The 21,541-nt window shown below is 33.7% G+C and overlaps 3 protein-coding genes across 6 annotated transcripts; all 3 read right to left on the reverse strand.

Annotated features, from left to right (window-relative positions):
* Positions 1-2,387: 2,387 nt before the first annotated feature.
* LOC146940653 (heavy metal-associated isoprenylated plant protein 47-like) lies at positions 2,388-3,697 on the reverse strand. Its single transcript, XM_085754366.1, has 3 exons — positions 3,558-3,697; positions 3,089-3,167; positions 2,388-2,984 (listed from the first exon to the last, which is right to left on the reverse strand). Exons 1-3 carry the CDS (start codon positions 3,564-3,566, stop codon positions 2,728-2,730), a joined length of 345 nt encoding a protein of 114 aa, XP_085610492.1. The 5' UTR covers positions 3,567-3,697; the 3' UTR covers positions 2,388-2,727.
* A 4,904-nt stretch (positions 3,698-8,601) lies between these two features.
* Positions 8,602-9,818, reverse strand: LOC146940654 (heavy metal-associated isoprenylated plant protein 46-like). Its single transcript, XM_085754367.1, has 3 exons — positions 9,703-9,818; positions 9,174-9,252; positions 8,602-9,104 (listed from the first exon to the last, which is right to left on the reverse strand). Exons 1-3 carry the CDS (start codon positions 9,709-9,711, stop codon positions 8,824-8,826), a joined length of 369 nt encoding a protein of 122 aa, XP_085610493.1. The 5' UTR covers positions 9,712-9,818; the 3' UTR covers positions 8,602-8,823.
* Positions 9,819-17,202: 7,384 nt separating this feature from the next.
* Positions 17,203-21,467, reverse strand: LOC146940655 (uncharacterized). 4 transcript variants are annotated; one of them, XR_015032102.1, is made up of 5 exons: positions 20,873-21,467; positions 20,135-20,273; positions 19,240-19,405; positions 17,650-17,806; positions 17,203-17,513 (listed from the first exon to the last, which is right to left on the reverse strand). XR_015032102.1 is itself a non-coding variant. In XM_085754369.1 (5 exons), the coding sequence occupies exons 3-5, from the start codon at positions 19,359-19,361 to the stop codon at positions 17,401-17,403; spliced, it is 462 nt and encodes a 153-aa protein (XP_085610495.1). In that variant the 5' UTR covers positions 19,362-19,405; positions 20,135-20,269; positions 20,873-21,465; the 3' UTR covers positions 17,203-17,400. The 4 variants fall into 4 exon arrangements, 2 of the variants coding, with proteins under 2 accessions (XP_085610495.1, XP_085610494.1); XR_015032101.1 differs by having other exon boundaries at positions 17,650-17,876; positions 19,111-19,405; XM_085754369.1 differs by having other exon boundaries at positions 17,650-17,876; positions 20,135-20,269; positions 20,873-21,465.
* Positions 21,468-21,541: the final 74 nt, after the last annotated feature.

The following is a 21,541-nucleotide window of genomic DNA, read 5'->3' on the forward strand; positions in this document are numbered from 1 at the left end:
CTTCTTTTACGCTGTGTTTGGTAGAGGAGAAAAAGGAGAGAGAGAAGTTGAAGAGAGAGAAATAGGAGAGAAGTCCTACCCTTTTCCTGTTTGGTTGTGGTGAGAAAGAGAGAAGAGAGAGTTAAAACATGTGGGACCTACTGTTTTTTTAGTCTTCTCATCACGGGAGAGAGTTGTTGTATTTGTTATTTTCCATTTATGCCCCTCCATTACTTAAAAAAAGACAAAAACGTAAATATAAATGGTTATGCTAGATTGTATGTGAATGTTATTGCACTTTTAATTAATTTCATAATAAAGTTTCCTAAAAAAAAAATTAACTTAGCAATAAAAATAATATGAACCACACTTCCCTATAAAAAATTAACCTAGTTTCTTAGGTACTATAATTGAACTGTTTATTAATTAACATAGTTAATTAATCAAAATTATTCATTTTTAATTAACGTTGATAAAAAAATGTATCGCAGGTAACATAAATTATTTATTTGGCAAAAGGGAACATAAATTATGTTTTTCTACTCCAAACAATTATATAGTTTCTTTTTATTTTGTTTAAGGGTATTATTGTCTTTTAAAAGCAATTATATTATTCTCTCTCTTCTATCTCTCTTATCTTTCTCTTCTACCAAACAACCCCTCAAATCTACTCTATTTCTCACATATGTCTCTCATCTCAATCTCTCTCTCACCTATTTCTCTCTTCACAACTTCTCTTCCAAACCAAACACACCCTTAGGATAAAAACAATAGAAAGAGGAAGATGAAAATAGAGAGGGTAAGAACGTGGTATAAGTGTGTGAGAGATAGAAATAGTTGTTATAATTGTTGTAAGAATATTATTTTTCTCATGCTTAATATGTTGCGTAAAGGGAAAGTTCTTTACAAATAGCAACAACGAACCACTGCTTACTAGTAAGAAGATTAAGATGACCGGAAACTGAGGCAATGGATGAAAGTGAAAGGTCTTTGTTTAACAAGGGGTCAAGTCAAGTCGTCGAATAATTTTCAAATTAAGTTTTGGAAATTAGTATACTAGTCTAGTAGTCTTCCTCCACATATGTGTTCTAGTTAGCTAGGTAACTTGTTGTGATCGATGCATGGAATGTTCTACCAAACCACAAATCTAATTGATTAATAGGGGAGCTAAAGACAATTAGTTGACAAGAATTAACAAACCTGTAGGGGAGCTAAAGACAATTAATTGACAAGAATTAACAAACCTGTAGGATGGGTTAAAGCTTTCAAAGCAAACAAAATAGTAGTAGTAGAAAACGTGCGATGATTTCTAATTCTATCCACCCACGCTTTATCTAACAAAGTTTTTTTTTCTTTTTCTTTCTGAGGGATTATCTAAAAAGACTTTTGATTGGTTATTTATAATAATATGCAGATTTTTTGTGTAAAGGTATCGAAAAGAAAGCAATATTCGTTCATTCATATTGATATAATACATCAGATATAATAACATAATCAAAATCGATAAAAATGTAAAGGGTGAATCTGCGAACAAATTCACAATGTCCAAGTTAATATGTGATTGACGAAAGCTGATATTTCAATATGAACCAAACGAACACCAGAACAAGACGCGAAATTAAACAACGACGCACAAGACGACGAACAGTGCAATGCCGCACTCAGACGAAGAAATCACGAAAAAACATAATAAAAAACTTAGTATATGTAGGAATTAAATCACTTATTTAGATCAAAAGAAAGGGGAAAAAAAGATGCAGAGAGGTGATTCTAGGTCAAAAAATAACCTAAAAAGGCTAAAACCACCTCTCCTCGATAAGTGAAAGATAAAGAGAACTTAGAGAGAAGTCGAAGTTTCTCTCACTAAAAAATTAGGGTTGACGAAACATCATAGTTGTTTATATATTGGAAAAATCTAGACTCGTACGTTTCTCCACAGGTCGTGTAGGTATGCAATGCTATTTGAAAATCATTTCTCTTTTTATATAGTCTTTTGTTTGATGTATGCATACCATAATAACAACCATACACTAAGTGCGTGCTTAGATTTAATTTTGGAACAAACAAAAGTGATTATAAATTTTAGATTGGCTTTGACGTTTTGGGTTTGTGGGTAATTGATTTTGTCGATAAGATTGTTTAACTAAAATATGATTAGAAGTTTTTGCATCTAGAATTAATATTTTAACATTAATTTATCGTTCAACTTATTTTTATTTAAATGATCTAAATATAAATCACTTTATATTTAGTTTATTTTTTAAATCAAAATAGATTCTACGAAAGTGAAATAAACTTTTGTGAACACAAAATCTACTTTTTAATATGTTTATTTTCCATGTATGGATTCATCCGTTTTCATTTGGTCGCTTTTTGGTTCGCGAATGACATGTGATAACTAGCGAACCATTATTATATTTACTTCTACCTCACCCATGTTTTTCACTAAGCATGAGATCCAACGGTAACAAATGTTTCGTTACACCTTCGTGATAAAACCTTTCACCGGATATAGCAAACACTCTTACAATAATTAAGATTTCAGAACTGAAATCTAACATAACCAACCACCAACGGTTTCAAAAAGCAAAGAATTGCCTTTCTCAATTTTGTACTCATGTGTACTGCCTTTTTTGAAGTACTACCTACTTGCTAATAACATAAGGAGAAAAAATGCAAACATCAAACTTTGACTCACTCATGCTCACACCATACATGCTCAAAGAAACCTTAAATTATTGATGACATTCACATGATGGAACAAGAAGAGTCGTCCCTTATCTCACACACAGGGACAGGGTAATGAGGATAACCAGTTACACAAGGCCATGCCATAATTGGTTCTTCTTTCTTTTCCTCTTTCTTTTTCACTTCACCAACACTCACCAATTCTGCATGACAGAATTTCTTTCTTAGCAGTTTTGTGAGTCTAACGGAGTCTATTTGTTCGCCGATTACTTCTAGTTGATCCTTGCTATCTCCTTGTATTGCTGCACTTTCCACTCCTGAATATTTTTGGACATGATTAGTTTGGATAATTAAGCTATGGTTATGAACAAATTTTGAATTAAAAATGATTAATGGTGACAAAATCAGTGAATTTTATTACCTGAAACTCCAACTGCAATCTTCATGGCTTTGGACCTTGATTTTTGGCTGTGCATTGACACCTTGATCACTATCTTTTGCTGCAAACATTTCACAATCAAACATATATAATTAACACTTTTTTAATGAAATACACACATTCATAGAAACTAACATATATCATGTGAACTAATAAAAAAAAATTAATATACTAATCCTTTTTTGAAATTTTTGGTGGACTTTGTTAAGTTTTTCAAATCATTCTTCACTTATAATAATGATACAAACAAAAACAAAAATATCAAATCATAACTCATAAGCATTCTTCTCCCTCTTTCCCTCTCAATTTCAAGCAAAGGATATATAATTGAAAGTACGTGAAATGAATTTATATTATATATGTAACAAATGTACTAACTATAGTATATATATTGAATAAAGGAGGTCAGGTCACACTACTTTTTTTTAGCAGGAGTTAAATTATTCATTACCTTAGCCATAATACTTATGAGATATAAATAAATGGATTAGAAGAAGCTTTGTTTCCGGAATGGTGTATTATTAAAGTTGTAGGAAAATGCTTGAGTACACTCATGCATTTTACGTATTTATAGGCATTAGTTCTTTGTGGAATAAATCAAATGCGTGTTAGACGAGTGTGACTTCTTCCTCTTGTATTTTGTACGTAAATTTATGAACAAGAAGAAGTTAATGTTTCTTTGAGTCAATGCATGGTTGCAAGTTGTTTAATTAGTTGTAGGAAATTGGTTAGCTCAATACTGTCACTCAATATTCAATACCGTCATTTATTCAAATCAAGCCATTGTCTTGAAGAAAATAACATTTTTTTAAAGAAATTATACTGGTGGTTAGAAAAAGAAAAAGGGGAATTGGAATATATTTATTTATTTATGCAAATTAAGGTTAGTCTCAATCATGTGACAAGGAAGAAAAAAGAAAGATAGTCTCAATCATTTTTTTTAAGGATTTATTGTACTTTTTTGAAGGAAGGATTTATTGTACATGAAACCGTCTGAATGCAAAATATATTCTCATTTGTGCTATGTATATCCTTTATTTCTGGTTACACCCTCCAATATAAATACCAAAAACCCCATCTCATATTTATTTTTCAAAAACCATTTTTGTAATTCAATATCTCTCTCTACCTCTCAAGATGTGAAAAAATCTTGAAAAATCGTTGAATTAGGAATTTTGCACAAGGTTTTTCATTAACATTCCATTTCATAGGTAAGTGAATTGTTGACTGATTTTTAGTGTAGTTTTATGCATATGTGAATCAGAAATGATAAACAAACACAAAATTTTAGACACAAATACAACACCATATACAACTGTTCACTTATACCATATTTTTTTTTACTATTCCATTCCCTCTTGTCTTGTCTGCAACCGTCTCTCTCTTTGCTTTGCTGCATTTCTCTCTTTCTTGCACCTGGAGTGTTTTTCTCGGCTTGCTCTCTTCTCTTGACCGCCGCCGCAACCTCCACCACTCTCATGTGCTCTGTGTGTTGTTCCTTGGGTGCTTGTTGTTCTCTCTCTCCCTCACGCGGTTTCTCTCAATCACCGGCGACCACGGTCGTCACTGTCTTCAACAAAACAGATCTGATGTCGAATGTGGTGGTGATGACGGTGGTGATCTGAACCGGACTCCGGCGAAGAGAGGGAGAAGTCGGCGTGTCCAGATCTGAACGGATTGATATTGGCGAGGGCGATGGTGGTTGCCACTGATGAGGAAGATGATGGTTGTGAGACTAGTGCAGTGGTGAGGCTGACGATGGCGAGGTGGCGGTGGTTAGGAGAATGGCAGTGTGGTGAGGAATAGAGAGAATGCAGAGAACGTGGGATTGGGAAGAAGATGGGTTTATGGAGATTTGACAAAATTGCCTCCTTTTTAATGGTTGAAATACCCAAACCACCCATGGTGTTGTATTTGTGTCAAATATTTTGTGTTTACTTATCATTACTCATTCACGTAATTGGTGAAAATCATATTTAGATTCATTGCAGTTGAAATTTCATATGGCCACGGTAGTCAAAGAAATAACAACCATTTGGTTTATCCAATATTCTATTATATTTTGCCACATGTCCTCAAAGTGAAACACAATCTTTTTCTCCCTCTTCAACAAAAGTATGTCTTCTCTGATCTATGTTGCAACCACCTGGTGCCCATCTCAAATCGCTCATCAAATTCCTTGTTTGCAATGGATTGTGATTCACTACAGTAAGAAAAATGAAGCAATCACACGGTTAAACAACATAACCATCTGATCATATCAATGGTGCAAATTTACCTTCCCTAATGTTTTCCACATTAACTCCACAACACAAAACAATAATAAGGGACAATTTCTCTTTCTTGTTAAATTGAAAACCTCATTCTCAAACTTCTCCCTTTCTCTTGTGTCCACCTATGCGGAGTGCATTTCTCACCATCGTCAACACAGTGAACCTCTTAAACACGATGGGTTGATTCATCAAGTTTAGAAAAAACATTAGCTCTGCAACCAAGACGGAGGTAATACGATTTAGCACCATCAACAACCGTTCCACTGTGATGGGTTGATTTAGATTGGTCACTGTTCCAACCATGGGCTTGGGAGGTTAATTGGCCTGTGAATGGAGTGTACGACACTAATAAAGGGTTTCCGTTCAAAAAGAAGCAAGGAACCCTCCCTAATAAAGGGTTCCTTTCTTGTTTTTCACTTTTGTACGTGAGCGAAAATGAAAGTTTTCATCTCAAATGCCCAACCTTCTTTTAATAATGATGTTGCACTGCCACAGACATGGACATATAGACTTTATAGGGTGTGTAGCCAAGTGCCCTACCATATTTTTTATATTAATTTTTCCTATAAATGTTTGAGGAGATGCCACGATGCGGTAAATGTATTAAAGGCTTAAATATGTCTTTAGTCCCTGCACTTTCATCAGATTTTGGCATTGGCCCCTGCACTTTTTTTTGTTTGGAATTGGTCCCTGCACTTTGTAAAAATATTGGTATTGGTCCCTCTGTTAACTTTCTGTTAAAAAAAGCACAAAACTATTGGTATTGGTCCCTGCACTTTGTAAAAATATTGGTATTGGTCCCTGCACTTTGCAAAAATATTGGTATTGGTGCCACGTGGCTTGAAATGATTGGGCCACGTGACACTCTGTTAGTTTTGTGTTTTTTTTTAACAGAAAGTTAACAGAGGGACCAATACCAATATTTTTACAAAGTGCAAGGACCAATGCCAGACAAAAAAAAGTGCAGGGACCAATGCCAAAATCTGATGAATGTGCAGGGACCAATGACACATTTAAACCTGTATTAAATCTACAAAATTTATTTAAAGTATCTTTTGTTAGTGGTATTGGATTTTAAATGTGTTTTTAGTTAGCTAATTTAGTTTTCAAACAAGGTTTTTGTTTGTCAATTTAGTCCATAAAATAATTAACAAAAAACACATAAGAGATGTGTTTGTAGTTTTAATACATTCAAAAAGACTATAATGACATCCCATGACATAGTCTTCTTCACTATGAATAAATATTCTCTACATGGTTTTTATATTGAAAATGAGAAAATCTTTCAATATTTTTGTCGTTATATAGTGTACTATTTATGCTACATAGTGTACTATTTATTGAAAATAACAATACTAAAGTTTTTATTACACGTCTATCATTAGCATAAGTTGAACTCCATAAGAGAGAGTAGAGAAGCTTTTCATATATATTGCAATCAAAGAATTAAAAAATGATTTTGTAAATCTAAGACTTACTCCCTCCGGTCACTGTTATAAGCAAAATTTCACTTTTTAGATACATTGAGTAATTAATGTATCTAGTCTTTATTATAGACTAGATACATTTATTATTCAATGTATCTAAAAAGTGAAATTTTGCTTATAATAGTGACTGGAGGGAGTACAGTACATTGCCTCTACTATTTATGCGTTGACTCAACTATTTATACTATTGGCCATCTCTAACTAGAATCAATTGCAAAGTTGTAACTTAACTTCTAAAAGACTAAAACTGTACTAGAAAAACAGCAAGTCATCAAGAGAGAGAGAAAGAGAGAGAGAGAGAGCGTATGTGAAAATTTTGTGAAAAAATCTGGGTATGAGAAAATTTTGGCTATTGAAAGAATTCAAGAGACATGATTCAAAAATTTGTGAAATCTAAAAAGTATCCACATTTATTCACGTTGCTACCGCACACTATTTGATGGGAAAAAAAATAGTTCAAATGCCTTCGACGGTCATTTAAGTTAAACGTTTATCACAAATTAAATCTTAAGTTTTTTTGGTTACAATATGATGTTTAAGTTTTGTCGTTACAAATTAGTCCTTTTTAAGTCATAAAAAAATTCATTGTTACCAATTTTTTTTAACCAACTTCATTAAAAATTGTTTATGAATCATTTAACATTAAGGTCGTTGGTCTAATTTTATCGAGTGGTGATACATGCACACCCATAGGTGGCATACACATTTAAACTTTCACACAAATATGTGACATGTGGCCTAGACCCCACAAACACTTTGTCTCTCTTCCCTCTCATCCATCTCTCCTCCGTCTCCCTCCTCTCATCTTTTCCCCCTCTTCCTTCCCCATCTCTGGCCTCCACCACCAACCTCACCCTCAAATCTCCCCACCCCACCGTTGCCCTCTTCTCCGGCCACCATGTCTCCTCTTCGGTCACACCACCACCGGATCTAACACCACCATCACCCATCCTCCTCTTCACCACCGCCGTTCACCCCACCACCGGATCTACTCAAATCCTTCCATCCTCACCACCCCACCTCATATTCTCTAACCACGACCTTCCCGTCCAAATTTTTTGTAACTGTTCCGCTGGAGATCCGGCGTAGTGGTGGTGGTGGTTTAGATCCAGCGTGTTCCACCCGAGATCTTACCGGCAAGGGCGTTGTCGGAGAAGAGAAAAATATTACATAGGTGACAGAGAGAGAACAGGAAGGAAAGGGTGGAGAAGATTATGAAGGGCAGAAGGAGGGTGGAGAGAAGAGGAGAATATGAAAGAGAGAAGAAGGGTCGTGGAGAGAGAAGAGAGTACTGAGTTTTTTTGGTTTTTTTGGATGAAATAAAATATAAAATTAAAAACAAATGTCAGCTGGGGTGTATGGATGGTATGAAAATATAAGTGGTCTACCAATCATTTTCCAATTTTATCAAACATCATTACTTACATATAGTATTTTATTCTTGTAGATTTTGAATTCAAGTCTAATTTTACATTTAATTATTTCATCAATAATATTATAAATTAAGTAATCGGTCAATTTTGTTTCAAATCAAAACTCATATTGCATCTTTGAACTCTATCTAGTTTTAATAGCGATGAATTTGGGCATACCAACTTAAGATTAAATGTCCATGTAAACACTTTTTAACTGAGTTTGATGAAAATATAATAATGGTGCATATATTTTATGATTTAAAAATCAATTTATAACAAAAAAAGAAACTTAAATGACTAGCTTGTTAGAAACGTCTAAATGAACAAAAAAAATACTCATATATATTGTTTTGATTTGAATGAAAAAAGTGTTGGTGGTAGTACATGAAACCAAAAAAACATCAAACTTTGTCTCACACCATACATGCTCAAAATAATAACTACTTTTTCCCATTAATTTATCTTATGACTTTGACTTTGAAGAAAAAAAGTCCATATACTTTATGTTTTCTTCTTTTGAAACCTTTAATTCATGATGACATTTACATTATGGAACAAGGTTCGTCACATTGACACAGGTTCCTTATCTCACACACAGGGACAGGGTAATGAGGAAAACTAGCTACGCAAGGCCATGCCATAATTGGCTCTTCTTTCTTTTCTTCTTTCTTTTCCTCTTTCTTTTTCACTTCACCAACACTCACCAATTCTGCATGACAGAATTTCTTTCTTAGCAGACATGTGAGTCTAGCTGCGTCTATTTGTTCTCCAGTTACCTCTATTTGATCCTTGCTGTCTCCTTTTATAGCTGCACTTTCCACTCCTTAATATTTTTGTACATGATTAGTTTGGATAATTAAGCTATGGTTTTGAATTGAAAATAATTAATTACCTGAAACTCCAACTGCAATCGTCATAGCTTTGGACCTTAATTTTTGGTTGTTCATTGTCACCTTGATCACTATCTTTTGCTGCAAGCATTTCACAATCAAGATATATAATTAATATATTTTTTTATGAAAATACACATATTCACTTATAATATATATAGTTTTGAAAATCATCACCAACTCTCTAGCTAATAGTCATAGAAACTAACATATCATGTGAACTAATAAAAAAATTAATATACTAAAATCCTTTTTTGAAATTTTTGGTGGACTTTGTTAAGTTTTTCAAATCATTCTTCACTTAATTATTATAATGATTCAAACAAAAACCAAAATATCAATCATAAGCATTCTTCTCCCTCTTTCCCTACATTTTCCCTCTCAATTTCCAAGCAAAGGATATATAATTGAAAGAACGTCAGTTGAATTTATATTATATATGAGTAACAAATGTACTAACTATATATTTTAATTTGAATAAAGGAGATCACACTACTTTTTTTGTTAGCAGGAGTTAAAATTATTCATTACCTTAGCCATAATACTTAATACTTATGAGATATAAATAAATGGATTAGAAGAAGCTTTGTTGTAGGAAAATGCTTGAGTTGCTCAAAAAAAAAAAAAAAGGGGGAAAATGTTTGAGTAAGTACTCATGCATTTTACGTATTTATAGCATTAGTTCTTTGTGGAAAAAATCAAACGCGTGGTAGACGAGTCTGAATTCTTCCTCTTGTATTTTGTACTACCTCCGTCCCTAATTATAGGGCCCTTTTGAAAAAATAACGGGAATTAAAATAGTGGATATTTGTATTAAATATGTTTGTAATTACTATTGTTTTTACAATTTTATCCCTTAAGAGAGAGGGTTGGTTTATGTTTTCAACATGTTATTTATTGTTGATTGAAGAAAAATATGTATAATAAATAGGGGCATGTATGTAAAGAAATAATTAATGTAGTTGGAAATAGCAAAGGGATCTTATAAAAAGGGACAAAAAAAATTCTCAAAAGGGTCTTATAATTAGGGACGGATATGTATGTGAAAATTTATGCACAAGAAGTTAATGTTTATTTTAGTCAATGATTGCAGTTTGTTTAATTAGTTGCGGGAAATTGCTTAGCTCAATACCGTCATTTATTCAAGCCGAATCATTGTCTTGAAGAAAATAACATTTTTTTTCAAAGAAATTACACGGTGGCTTGAAAAAGATGAAGGGGAATTGAAGTTTATTTATGGGTCCGGTTAACTAGTGTTCCTAAACTACTTTTTAAGCATTTCTATTGAAAATATTATTCCTCATAAAGGATAAAAACTTCATTTTTCAATAAAATAAATGCATAAATTTTCATAAAATTTTGTCACTTTAGGTGTTTAAATGCACTCGTTAACGTTTTTTTTTAATTATTTGTGCAAATTAAGGTTATAGTCTCAATCATGTACAAGAAAGAAGGAATAAAATATAGTCTCAATCATTTGTTAAAATTGCTCTTCACGCTTGTGTTTTTTGAACAGTAGTCATTTCACAATCACATATAGCCTCTATTTACAATTGGCATACCAAATTGTAGATAGACACGAGAGATAAAACACAATCACTACAATCATAACAAATTGATAAGAACATGGACCCCTCTCTCTTCATTTCCTCTGACCCTGCACCCAAGATGCTTGCCAAATCTGTTTTGAATTGTCACTTCTTACCAACGTGACTTAGGTTGGTATTCAGAACTTGAACAATTTTGTATGGGAGAAAAGCAATTTTAATTTTTTTTTTAAGGATACATGAAACCGTCTGAAGTCTGAACATAAAATATATTCTCATTTGTGCTATTTACATCCTTTATTTCTGGTTACACCCTCCAACACTAATTAAAAAAAATTAAATGCCAAAAACGTCATCTCATATTTATATTTCAAAAACCATATTTCAAATCCAATCTCTCTATATCACTCAAGATGTGAAAAATTCTTGATAAACCGTTGGATTAGAAATTTTACACAAGGTATTTCATTAACATTCCCATATGTTAACTCTCGCTTTTACCTAACTTTGGTGGACATGTGGCATGTAAGATATGGGTTGATGCCGATGTAAGTATAATTTAATGTTTATTTTACTTATTTTTTGTTTTAAAATTCAATTAAAATAATTAATGTTGTTTATTTTACTTCTTAGTGTTTATTTTACTTCTTTTACTATTTATACAACTTATTCTAATTATTATTTTACTTATTTAATGTTAGAATTAACATTTATGTTAGCATATATTTAATGTTTGTTTTACTTATTATTTATTTAACGACTTATTGTTTGTTGTGTTTTGTTTTTGTATTTCAGTTTCGAAGAAAACATAGGGTGAAAGGTATCTCCCACGGGAAGAAGCTGAGCATTAAAAATTTGGCATTGCCTATTCCGGGGGAACAAAATGAGTGGTTTTGGAGTGAAGTGAATATGTCCGGTCTGACTCCCCTCCTGACAAGTGGGTATGAGAACATATCTCACGGGTTTGTCTGTGCGATGACAGAGAGATGGCATGAGGAGACCAGCAGCTTCCATCTACCTGTTGGAGAGATGACCATCACACTAGATGATGTGGTGTGTCTCCTAGGCATTCCCATCACTGGGAGACTCCTTCCTGATAGAGAGTTAACCCGTGAGGAGGGGTTAGAGATGATGCATACAGACCTACTGTTTACAGAGGAGGATGCCGCTAAGGAGCTGATAAAACAGGGTGGTTCTCACATCAGTTTTGGTGTACTGAAGAGGCGATATGAGGAGCTCTTGAATAGGTGTAATCAGCTTCTTGAGGTTGACACAGTGGAGGAGGAGAACGAGCGAGCTGTAGTTAGATTAGCTTGCGTTAAGGCGTTTCTGTTGCTCTTGCTTGGCTGGACCATTTTTTCCGCCAAGAACAGCAAAAACATTAATCTGCTTTGGCTGCTTGCGCTGCAAGATATGGACGAGTTGGACAACCGGTCATGGGGTGGGATGGGACTTGCTTTCCTATATGACCAGTTATCTCTTACCTCCGACTCATCTGTGGCCTCCATTGGCGGTTACATGACATTGTTTGTGGTAATAATTGTTTTTCTTCTTTTTACTTATTGGATCGTAAATGTTTAGTTGTTTGTATAATTCTTGCGGTAATATAAATATTTGTTTCTTTGTGTTTGCAGGGATGGACTTTGGCGCATTTCTCGAACATCATTCCGAGGATTGATGATGATGCCTACGACCCTACTGTTTCCCCGCTTGTGAGTAAATGGAAACCTCCCAGGGGCTTTATTGATCCGGGACACTACCGAGCTGCCATTGATTCGATGGACCTTTCTCATGTCACCTGGATGCCGTACCAGAGACGACGACACCTCACGCCCTTTCAGGATATATGCTGGTACTTAGGATGGATCATGGCCGGCAAAGACAGGATGGTCTGTCACTTGCCAGAGCGGGTTCTTAGGCAGTACGGGTATGTCCAGAGAATTCCCAGGCCTCCTACAGACATAGAGGATCTTGCGGCGGATGATGTGGCCCATGCCTTCACTGAGTTTGCTCTACATGTCCTCAGCCATCAACAGAGGGGTCATCCGGTTCCGGATAACCAGCCATGGGCTCATACTATGGGGTACATGAAATGGTTCGTTAGAGTATCACATCCTATTGTGAACCCCCCTGCGGCCATTCCTGACTACACAGCTGATGCCCCTCCTTGTCCTGTCCCTGCTTACGAGGAGGTTCTTGTTGAGCAGCAGTGGGCCAGACATCCTCCGGACCCATACCAGATCATCAGTAACATCAGGGCTAGAGTGGACAGTGCACTTGGGCATCCAGATGTGTTTGGTAATCCAGAGGTTCTTCGCATCATACAGGGCATACAGTCTGAGTGGAGCATGCTGGAGCAGATGCCGACACCGCGGATGAGGAGTAGGAGTCCACGGGATGGACCAGCATGACTTGGCTTTTATGTTTTATGACTTGTGTAGTTTTATTTTTTGTTTGACATTTTGTTGGATTTCGTTGTGCTCCGATTACACTTACGTTTTTTAGCGTTTTTATGACATTATCCGTTATGTTATTCGCTTATTTTATCCCGTTATTTTTCGTAATATAATTATGAGTTGATGTTGATTGAATGTATTATTGAATGAATGATGAAAATTCTGTTCTTGAATGAATGTATGAAAGAGTGATTGGAAAAACAGGGAGAAAAGAGGTTTCCAACTCTGCTGGTTGTATGCACAGACTGTGCGTGAGTTAACTCACGTAGTGCTTAATGTGTACGCAAGTTAACTCACGCAGTGTTTAACACTTGCCTTACTTAAGTTGCGCAACGCATGTTAACTAACGCATACATTTACACTTGCGTTAGTTAACATGCGCAAGGGTAAATATGGAACGGCTGCAGGGTGGGAGCAAAACGTGCTGGGTAGAGAGCAAAATTCTTTTTTTTTAATAACGAATGAAAGAGAAGTACATAAAGATCATTGTATACAAGTAATTTGGTGGATTTGTTAATTTTTGGTACTTAAGCGAGTCACTCCACATATCACTTATTTATATTTTTTTAATACTATATAATAATATTTAATAAGCATTCAATCACTTCAATCCAACCGTTTCAAAAAAAAAAATCACTCCAATCTAGCATTTCTAAAAACAGCTCTAAATGAGATTCATATATAACTTTATATCATTTATCAATAACTTTATATTGTTATATATCAATATTTGAATATTAAAATGATGTGGGACCCATGGAAAGAGAGAGTGCTTAATTGAGTACTCTTGCTATATAAGCATCAACTAAATTTTCTCTCCAATGAAGTATCTATTAGGCAGCAATGCTTAATGGGTAAGACATCCCCCATTGGGGATGATCTTAAATTATCTTAAACCATTTTTCTCTATTGATAATAATTCAAAACAAAAATATCAACCATATATAAGCACTAATCCCCTTTTCCTCCCCTTACTAAGTGTATACATGAGTAGCAAAGGTAACTAGATATTTTGAATCAATAAAGTCAAAATTATTCCTTACCTTAGTCGTGCTGGCTATGAGAAAGATCAATAAATGGGGTACTGTAAAAAGAAAAGGATTAGAAGAGGCTTTGTTTGGATAAAGATGGTGTTGGATTGGTTTATCTCGATGAGAGTAGATAGAGTAGGAAAGTGTTTGAGGAAGTACTCATGTATTTAACATATGGGAAATGTTAAATTGTGCTCTTAAGGCACAAGTTTAGAAGCCTAATGTGGAAATAATGTATTGGAATGCGTGCATTAAATTGAATTTTAATGTTTTAATGAATTGAATGCACAAAGTTTAAGAGAATATTTCTTTTTTTGGATATCTTAACATGTGCCCTAAGGGCACAAGTTAAAACTACCCTTAACATTTATAGTAATTCTTTGTTAATAAATCAAACACGTGGTTTTTTAAGAGTTTGATTAGGCGTGTGTACCTATGGCTTCCATCTTCGTCTTAGTGTGTGTTTGGCAACATGTTTTTAGGCTCCAAACGTGGTTTACTTTTGCCAAAAGCCATTTCGCCCATTTTCATGTTGTTTGGATGAATGAAAAAGCAAGTTTGGGAAACGTGGTTTTTGCTCCAAAACGCAGTTTTCCTGAAGCTGAGATTCGGAGCTTCTGCGGCAGATTCAACAATCACGTTTTTCTCCGAAAGTGTAATTTACCTAATTACCCATGTTCACATAAAATTATTCTTCACTTCACCCAAATTTCCATTTGCATGTTGCCCTTTCTCTCTGGAATTCACAGCGATGCAAATCTATCTTCCCCTTGGTAACCTTGAGACTGTCACAGAATATTGAGATGGGAAAAGAATATTGAGAGATATGGGGAAGGAAATCGATTTGGTAGAAATTAAAGATACATACAAGAAATTGAAGGATCTATAAAATGGAGATCTTGTTTTTTTAGAGAGATGGAAGGAGCTGTGAGCTATGGAGTGGCAGCCGTGGAATGGGGTTGATTAGAAAAGAAACTGAAATGTATCTTTTGTTGATAATTGTTTTTGTCAAATTTTTTGAAAATATATTAATGTTATTTTAATTGGTGCTGAAAATATATTAATTATAACTTCTTTTTTTATGGGATTTTAAAAATAATTTTTGAAGCAATAAAAATGAGATATTTAGTTTTAAATAAAATTAAAAGGATGCTTTAGAAAAATATAATTAAAAGGATAATTTGGTCATTTTACATTCAAAATCAATTTTGATTCAAATTATCCAAACAACATTAACTCATAAGAATCACTTTTAAATAAGTTTATCCAAACATAAATCAATTCACCTCAAACTCACTTTTAACCAAAATCAATTCTCTCAAACTCAATTCTATTAGAATCAATTCTCGTCACCGCCATACCAAACACACACTTATTATAGTTATTTTTTCATTGATCACAAGTCTTCTTACTATAGTTATTTATTCAAATATATGTACAATACAGAACGTAATATTTTCTTTGGGTCAACAGTTTGCTATTTGTTTTATTTGCAGGAAATTGCATAGCACAATCCCGTCATTTAATATTCAATCTAATATCATACTTGAAAAGGAACATATTGTCATGGTTGGAAGAGTCCATCCACACACACAAAAAGTCATGGTAGCCAGCCAGCAACCATGATGCTGATATAGACCCCCTTTTTCCAACAATAATATTGTTCAATACAATTTGTACTCGAGACTCAATTTCTGAAACATATCTTTTTCCTTTCAATGCAATAAAGGAGAACAAACCAATTATAGTTTTAAATTTGTTGACCAAGCAATAAAAAATTGAAATAGAGTGATTAAACAAACCATATATGATCCGCGTTCAAACCCATTAAATCTCATGACTGCAAATTGAATATGATGTGCAATTCCAATAGAGGTTCAAAAGTTCGAATTGTGATTACCGGATCTTCCTGGGTAGTATTAGCAGAAGTTAATATAGAAGGTTATAGCTTATAACTAATGACTAGCTGCAAAATGCAAAACATTAGTTAAATAAGAGAAATGTTAACAAATGCCCCACACACTTTTTAAGATCAACAAAATCAAAGATCAGAATGACTGAATGAGATAGTTATAGTTTAAATTCGGCACCTTTTAACATATCTAACAACACCAGACGAAGGAGTTAAATTTATTTTATTCTCCCTAAAATTTTCTTTCGATTTTTAGTCCCTAAATGTTTTCCGCCCACATTTTTTGTCTATGCCTTTAAGTCAAGTCATATGTACCATTGAATTTTTAAATGAGTTTTTGCTCGAATGTTTAAAATGTTATAAGAATCACACACACAAAAAAAAAATAAGACTTAGAATTTTTTAAACAAACAAGGGTTAAATATGAATTTTTAAACGTCAAAAATATTAAAGAAAAATCATATCAAATTATGTTTTGTTAAATAATAATAATTTTGTTAGAGAGATTCTTGTAATATGATAAATATTTCTGCAAAAATTCATTCAAAATTTCAAATGTTACACATGAGTTGACGGAAAAGCAAATATCAAAAAAGTTGATGAAAAATTTTTGAGGATTAAAAGTCAAAGCAAATATTTTTAGAGAGATTAAAAGGAAAAGTTGTAATATTTATATAAAGATCAATTATATATTTGACCCATTAATTAATGAGCGATTGTTCATCTGGAAACGTTTCTATTTCTAACAACCATGAGTTAACTTTTTGGGTGGATTTAACCTCCATGACACTGTTTCTTTTCAAAGATTGATATTTTCCAACTAAATTCAATATAAAATGACTGGATTGACCAAAAGAGAACATTCCGTTCTTGTACATACTAGACTTTTCACCCGTGCTGCCGCACGGGTCATATATAGTTCAAAACATTACTTGCACTTTTTATTAAAAAATATAGTTGTATTAAAAAATATAGTTGCGAAATATCATAAGCTCTGTAAAAACTCATGTTATACGTGTGTGTATATATATGATAATTTGTTTAATATAAATAAGCTTTTAAATGAGTATATATGACTCTGTAAGTTAGATTGCAATTTCGGATATAATAGATAGATACTTGGAATATAAAGGATTACACCAGTGTCTGTGTCAACATGATTGGATTATAAAGCTGCCAATTAATACATGCTTGGAATGAGAATTTTAACACCAGTGTTGTGTCAACATGGTAAGATTAGAAAGATGCCAATTAATTGTCCAAATACTAACATACATATAATTTCAAGGTTTAATAGCAGGAAAATCGTCCTTCATAATTTTACCATGATGTTGTAGCAACTTCTCAATCTCAGTCAGTGCATAGCTCCTCAATTGATTATTATCTAACATCAATTCTGCAATTTTAATATAACTCCATAGTGTAAGATAAAGTATAAATATGAACACATGACGCTTAAAATGTATGAATACACGTACAAATATGGATGATTTTGAGATAAATATGGAATTGAAGTCTAAGTAGGACTCTACCTTGCACACGAAGAAGTTGCCTTTGACGGTACAATATATCATCACTTAGGTGCTCCCATGTCTTGGTCCAAACATGTTCTGGTCTAGAAAATTTATTCGAGACCAACAACGCAACGAATAACTTTCGAAGATACTCTGAAGTTCCCCATTGGGATGCCTGAGTAATTGCATTGATAAACTCTTTATCATCGTCGAGCAATCCCAAGGCAAAGCAAGCCTCCTTATAACTGATGTAAACATTATATATATAAAAACAGCAAAATGCTTCTATAATTATAATACCATAATGATTGATGTTAAAGTCAAACAATGCACCATATAAAGCCCATGTGTGTTTTAGCGTTCAAAAACTGCCTCTAATTTGCTGAAAAATACTCAATGAATAAGTTTCTCCAGTTGATGCTTTATGATATTATTTTTTTTTTTTAAAAAAAAAAAAACATCCAATGTTAGTTCTATATGGAATATAACACCAAACAAAGAATTCTATATCGAATATGGACCATCTCCCCACCTTAAAATTCGCAGCTACAATATGAATCAAGAAGAAACCGCATAGTTTAACCGTATTTTCAATACAATGCAAAATCAAATTTTGGATCAACATCACAGGTAGGAAGTTAGATTTTCAAGTGTGCAGTGGCCTTTATTCGAATAACTACACCTTTTTTAAACCATAAACATCTGGATTGAGATAAAAAAAAAATAGCAATACTAATATCAAGGTAACTAACTCAATACAATTCCAACACATAATGCCAATACATCTGTTGTAATAATAGGTCAATAGCAGAATAGGTTTGTAATTTTATGAAATTGTATGTAGATGTTGTGACATTAAGTATTAACAGAAATTGCATTATACACACAAAGCATATTATTTAGAACTTATACTTCATGGGTTTCCAAGTTACTTTTGAACTTTGCTCAATGTAAGCATGAAGCAAAATATATGACCATTACAATAGTCAATTGTCATCAATCATAAATGGTACTTCAAAAAAAAAATCATAAATAGTACTATTAAAACTAAAAACAAAATAAAAAACCATGAGAAAACATTTCCCTTTTAAATGCAAAACTACATGAGTTAATTGATAATTATCTAGCAAATTCAATTAGTGAAATTTTTATTGTGCATAGGAGCATACGTGATGTTTTGGAATCATCAAACAGAGATGCAGATTTAACGAACATGATGCAAATTCAGTACTGGATCTTTTGATCTACATAACATGATGTCTATCCAATAAGCTTTAATCAATAATTCCAACTCTAAATAGTCGTGAATTCAGTTTCTATAACAGCATAATGAATATATACTATATAGCAATAAGGCAAACCAAACCAGACCAATCCACATAAGTCTGAAAAGTACTCTGTGGTACATAACAATGTACCACACACTATTCTAACGTCAAGAAAGTAGTGATAAAGTGCCACTGAAGCCCTGCTACTTACCCTCAAACCAGACATCACTTAAGTTTTCGACCTTCGCACCGATGAACGAATGTAGATACACAACAGAATAAGTTCAAAAAAGGAACGTAATTGCAAGAGATAAAGTAAAATTGACTTCACATCCAATACCTGCGGTATCTGCCATAATCAGGACTCTTGTTCCTGCCATAATCAGGACTCATCTGCCTGTCTAGCAAGACCCCCTCCTCTTCAGGGACTGCCACCATAATTGTCGACCCTATCACTATCATCCCTCAGAGAATACTCCACAGACACCACCCTATCCAGTATCTTACTGCAAGAGCAATGAGCAGAAACTCATTATTAAAGGAGCAGTTGTGTGGATGATACAAAATCTATTCAAGGCAAAGAATAAAAGGAATTGGTCGATAGACATACAATGGAAAACAACCTTTTTTTCAAGATCACACTTACGGACAAAAGAATTATTGTATGATTTACCGAAGCATGTAATCATACTGTAGAAAGAAAATAAATTAAGAAGGAAACAAAGACTAACCAAATCTTGTTTGTTTGCAAGCACCATTATGACATTATTACTTATAGGTAATCCATAAATCAAATTGTTTATAATTCTCAGTAACATGTACGCGCATATGACCATGTTAATTATACTATAGTGAAATTTGATTTATCACCTACAATTCCTGTCTTGATTCATTTATTCTATCATAGTCCAGGCATCAACGACAACAACATAAATCTGTATCAATGAACATATTTACGCAAGTGAAAGAAGGAATTTTTTCACAAAATTGCCAATATATCACAAATCAACATATATGCACCTGTTATTTTCTCCACCTGTAAGCCACAACAATGATGCATAATTGAAATCTAGTCTTCATTGAAAGTGGGTAATGAGAAGAGTAAAACAGAAACAAAGAATCAATTAAGAAGATTGCATCAACGTACAATTAAAATAGCAGAGCAAATCAGTTGACACACATCACGTATCATAAACACAAATAAAGTCGGCATATCTTGTCAAAAAATTGTCTACCTTCATTTTCTTCCTTGATCTCTTTCTCGGCCATTTTTCGCAGTGTGGGTGGTGTGCAGCCAAGCTGTCGATTGTGTGACTGGCATTGAGCTCAAGTTCAACTCCTTGTAATTGAAACATACATATAAAAAATATCTGCCTTGGAATAGGAAAAAACCAAGTCATGTCAGCCAAGCCTAAACAATATTTTTGAAATTCCAAATTATATATGCCAATTATAGAAGATTTGGATATCCTGAACAATGTTATTTTCATTCAGTTAACATGTAAAACAAATTCAGCCTCTCAATTGTTGTCTACCGTGATGAAATTCAGTGTGTGCGACATTTGATCATAGTAAAGGAAAAATAAACCTTTCATTTGCTAGATGCTAGATAATATATTAAAATAAAACAATTACAGTAGCTAAGCATATTATGGAATACAATTAAAATAACCAAAATTGAACCATATATATCAACAAAATAGATTATGGTGGTTCAAAGATGCATATAGGTCATGCATAAATTGAGTGAAGCAATACAATTTAAACACTCACCAGATTACGAATAACCAAAAATCAAATGAAACAAACACTATTACTCTTATCTTAACCCCTTATTTGAAAATTCATAAACTGTAAAATCAACAAACCGACCAAAAACAAATGATTCAGCTACTCTCAATTTCACAACAAACCATTAAATACCATAAGAGAAGCAGGTCTTAACATACAACTGAATGAGATAGATTGAGTACCTGATTTAGAGACGTGCAAAAATGAGAGAGAAGATAAGAAGTTCTGATTTGAGCAAGAAGAAACTGCTGGGTCGGAATCAGAGACGGTTGCGGCGGAGACAAAACAACCAAAGTTGGTGCCGCCATGGATGGTGGTGGTGATACGGCGGGTGATGGTGGTGATACGGGGGTAAGGGAAGAAGGTGAGGAAAGGAAGATGAAGAAGGGTTCAAGAAACCATACCAATATACCACAAATTAAACCTATGTAAAAAAAATGCAAAAATGGTGAAGGGGAAATCAAGAGCTCACATGAGAGAGAGATAGATAAATTATGGGTTTGGAGAAGAGGAAGAAGCTATGTTCAGAGAGAGAGAGAAAGTGAAGGTTTTTTTTTTTACGGGAAGAGAAAGTGGATTCAAGAAGTTTTGTTCGGGGGGGATAGGAAGTTCAGGCTAGAAGGGAAGGGAAAGAGGCTCAGGTTTTTAAGTTCTGTATTGAGCAGTGTGTGTAATAATTGTCAGGGTTTTCCAATGTGGGATTCAAATTTTGGCTCCAAATAATTAGGTTAAGTTAAGTGGAATTAGGGTTTGGATGTCAGCTAGGATTAGATATAAAAGATATTTGCATATATAACCATAATAAGACGAAGAAAACCATAGCATAGTACAGCTGCAAAATCAAACTCTCC

Source organism: Medicago sativa, chromosome 3, assembly GCF_051527215.1.
Source record: "Medicago sativa cultivar Bolivia chromosome 3, Bolivia_mono, whole genome shotgun sequence".
In the NCBI taxonomy this organism is placed as follows: Eukaryota; Viridiplantae; Streptophyta; class Magnoliopsida; order Fabales; family Fabaceae; genus Medicago; species Medicago sativa.